General features: G+C 20.8%; 1 protein-coding gene across 1 annotated transcript in view; it reads right to left on the bottom strand.

Moving 5' to 3' along the window:
- Positions 1 to 538: 538 nt before the first annotated feature.
- LOC102675668 (dynein intermediate chain 2, axonemal) overlaps positions 539 to 3,152 on the bottom strand; it is a 3,219-nt gene continuing 605 nt past the window's right edge. The window contains exons 2-9 of the mRNA XM_006624805.2: positions 3,004 to 3,152; positions 2,667 to 2,925; positions 2,339 to 2,592; positions 2,119 to 2,278; positions 1,819 to 2,011; positions 1,577 to 1,712; positions 730 to 876; positions 539 to 645 (exon numbers count right to left, since the gene is read on the bottom strand). Coding sequence (XP_006624868.1) covers positions 634 to 645; positions 730 to 876; positions 1,577 to 1,712; positions 1,819 to 2,011; positions 2,119 to 2,278; positions 2,339 to 2,592; positions 2,667 to 2,925; positions 3,004 to 3,152 — 1,310 coding nt within the window. The 3' untranslated portion in view covers positions 539 to 633. The remainder of the gene's footprint in view (positions 646 to 729; positions 877 to 1,576; positions 1,713 to 1,818; positions 2,012 to 2,118; positions 2,279 to 2,338; positions 2,593 to 2,666; positions 2,926 to 3,003) is intronic.

Raw genomic sequence — 3,152 nt, 5'->3', positions numbered from 1 at the left:
TTATATTATAATAATATATTATATTATTAATAATATATATTATATTATATATATTATATTATACCTGTTCTTTATTATCATATATACATACACACGCGAGTAAAAAAAGATACAAAGAGAAGAGAAAGAGAATAAATATTTTTTATATAGATATTTATTGTACAATAATTTTTCAAATAATTACATATTATTGGAATAATCATAATTAAATAAATTTAATATATAGAAGAATAAGAATTTTTTGAATTTATATATATAATAAAAATTTATTTTATTATGTTTTTTATGGATTTTGTTTCTTTGTTCATCATGTATTTGTTATTTATTATATTTCTTGTTTTTGTTCTTTTATTAATTCCTAGAACAACAAATTTTTAAATTAAATTTTTTGCTTCTTCCTTTACATTAATATTAAATTATATATATTTTAAAAACATTACACTTACTGCTTTTATAGTATTTTCATAATCTTCTTCGCAATGTATTAATATTTCATCATGATTATTAAAATATTTAAGATTTTTTTCATCATTTTTTGTATTTCCTATTGAACATTCAATTTCAAAATTTATATTTCGAAGAGATTTCATTTTTAATCTTTGTTCTCTATTTTTAGCTTCCTTTACCTTTTCTCTACGTGTTTCTCTATCAAGAAACTAATTTCAATTATTTGAATATGACACAATTACTATATACAATTATTATGTACATTATATTAATAGAACTTACTGTTGTAAATAAAACTTTATCATTTTTTTGATTAGTTGTTAAAGCTTTTGAAAATTCAAGTAAAAATATTGTTCCTTTTTTATTAGCTATTGCTGCTAATTGTCCTTGTTCATGTGGTTTTATATATGTTAACACTTCATCACAAACCTAATATATATTATATTAATTTTTAAATATAAATAACATTGCTTAATAAATTAAAATGTATTTTTAATCTACAATTGGATGATTTTATTGAATTCTTTGTCTTAAATATAAATTCAAAAAATAAAAAAAAAACAAATAACATAATGCTATTAAATATTTTCTCGATTTGTTTAAATTTAAATTTTTCATTTTGTTTTGATATCTTTTTTGAATTTTTATTTTTTTCTTCAAAAATACTTAGAGAGTCCAACATTATATAAAGAAAAACTTTCATGAAAAACTTTTTATAAACAAAAATTAATACAAACAATTTACAAGAAAGTAAATCTATTCTTTTTTTAATTTTGATGATGAACAAATTACATTATTTTCCAAATTCTAATCGCTGTTTTATATAAATGTATTGCATGTTAATATTTTTTATATTCCAGATTATTTTTACAATCAGTTAGAATTATGAAATTAAATAATTATTAACGTTTTTATTATGTAGAGAATTTTTCTCCATTGTTAAAAATTAAAATAATTATTTTAATATAACATTCAACATTTTTATTTTTATTAAAAAATTTTATATTTTCAAAACAAATGTAATTCTATTTCAAATTTAAATAAATCAAGAAATTCAATTAAAATCATTCATTAGATATTGAAGATCAAAATTTTTATTAAATGATATAATATATTAAAATAAACATGCTTTCACACTAAGAATTGGAGAATCTTGTTGAATTAACAAATCCCATATATCTAATGTTCCATCCATTTTTATCAAAAAAAATACAGAAAATCGTGTTATACTCCAAGCTCCACCCATTAAAAAATCTCTGTGACCACTAAAATATAATTTTAATGGAATAATATTAATAATATTAAAATATAATTCTAATATAATTTGTATTAATTTTAGTTAATATAAAAGATGATTTTTAATATATTTACGGTGTCCAAGCAATGCAAGATTCTTTACAATCTTCAGACCATATTCTTGTTGTCCAATCTCCAACAGTTAAAAAATTTTTAACAAATGTTGGATTTCTTTCTAAACTTATTACAGGTCCATATTGTGCTTTGAATCTTGTTGCAATTTTTTCACTTGAAGTTTTACCTTTGCGATTTCCTGATATTACTATACCTAAATGTAGAATAAATATAAATATTACTATATCTAAGCATATAACAATATATATAACAATATATAAATAAATACATATATGATTATAATATAAGGTGTTTATTTACCATTTTCAAGACCACACATAAAACGTGTACCCATGGATGGTTCAAATTGTAATGCAGAAATTCCAATTGCTTTATTAATATTCTGATCATCAGGTTTGTATAAATCAATTACTAATGTTTCTGTAGGCATTTGTAATTTTCTAATATCCCACCACATTATCTATACAATTAATTTATAAATCATATTTATATTAATTTTTATTTTATTTTGTTATTATACCTGTCCATCTTTTGAAGCACTGAAAAATTCTGTGCCAGTTTTAGAATTTATCCATAAAACTTTATTGCATAAATCTCTATGACTAAATTCCATTAAACTTGTCTCAACTAGTTCTGATCCTTTTCTAATATCCCAACAAGCTACTTGACCAGTCATTAATCCACTAATTAATATATTGCTATCCTTGGGATTGTATTCCAATGTTAGAATTGGACAGAATGGTTTTAAAGTCACACAAGGTATATTTGGATTTTCTATGAATTTAAATTAAATATAAATTTTTTTTTTTATAAATTTTTAATTATAAAAATTAAGTTTTTCAACTTACCTACATCCCAAATATATGATTGAGAATTGTCATTTATTGCATTTTTAAAATCAGTATTACAATAACTAGCTGCAAAACGATTTCCTTGATCTGGTGACCATGAAAGATGTGTTATTTGTCTTTTTATTGGTAAAATATCACGATATACATTAACTGTACGTGAATATACTTGTTGTATCAAAGAAACTGGTTCCATATAATTAAAGTATTGTTCATAAATATTACATACATTATTCTGCGAAATGCATTGTTCCATTGGCTAAAAATGGTAAAATATGTATTGATAAATTTATTAATAATAAAATATTAAGTTAAAAAACAAAAAAAAATTAATTACAGGCAACAATTGAAGCATTGTATGAATATATAATTCATCTTTTTCTATTTTACGTTTATATCTCGTAGCTTGTTCTATATCTTTTGCATTTAAATCTTTTGGCCAACCACCTTCAGAATGACACATACCATTATCTTTAAAAGTTGCAG

Source organism: Apis dorsata, unplaced genomic scaffold (assembly GCF_000469605.1).
Source record: "Apis dorsata unplaced genomic scaffold, Apis dorsata 1.3 scaffold_1130, whole genome shotgun sequence".
NCBI lineage: Eukaryota > Metazoa > Arthropoda > Insecta > Hymenoptera > Apidae > Apis > Apis dorsata.
This window is presented reverse-complemented; position numbering and strand designations above follow the sequence as displayed.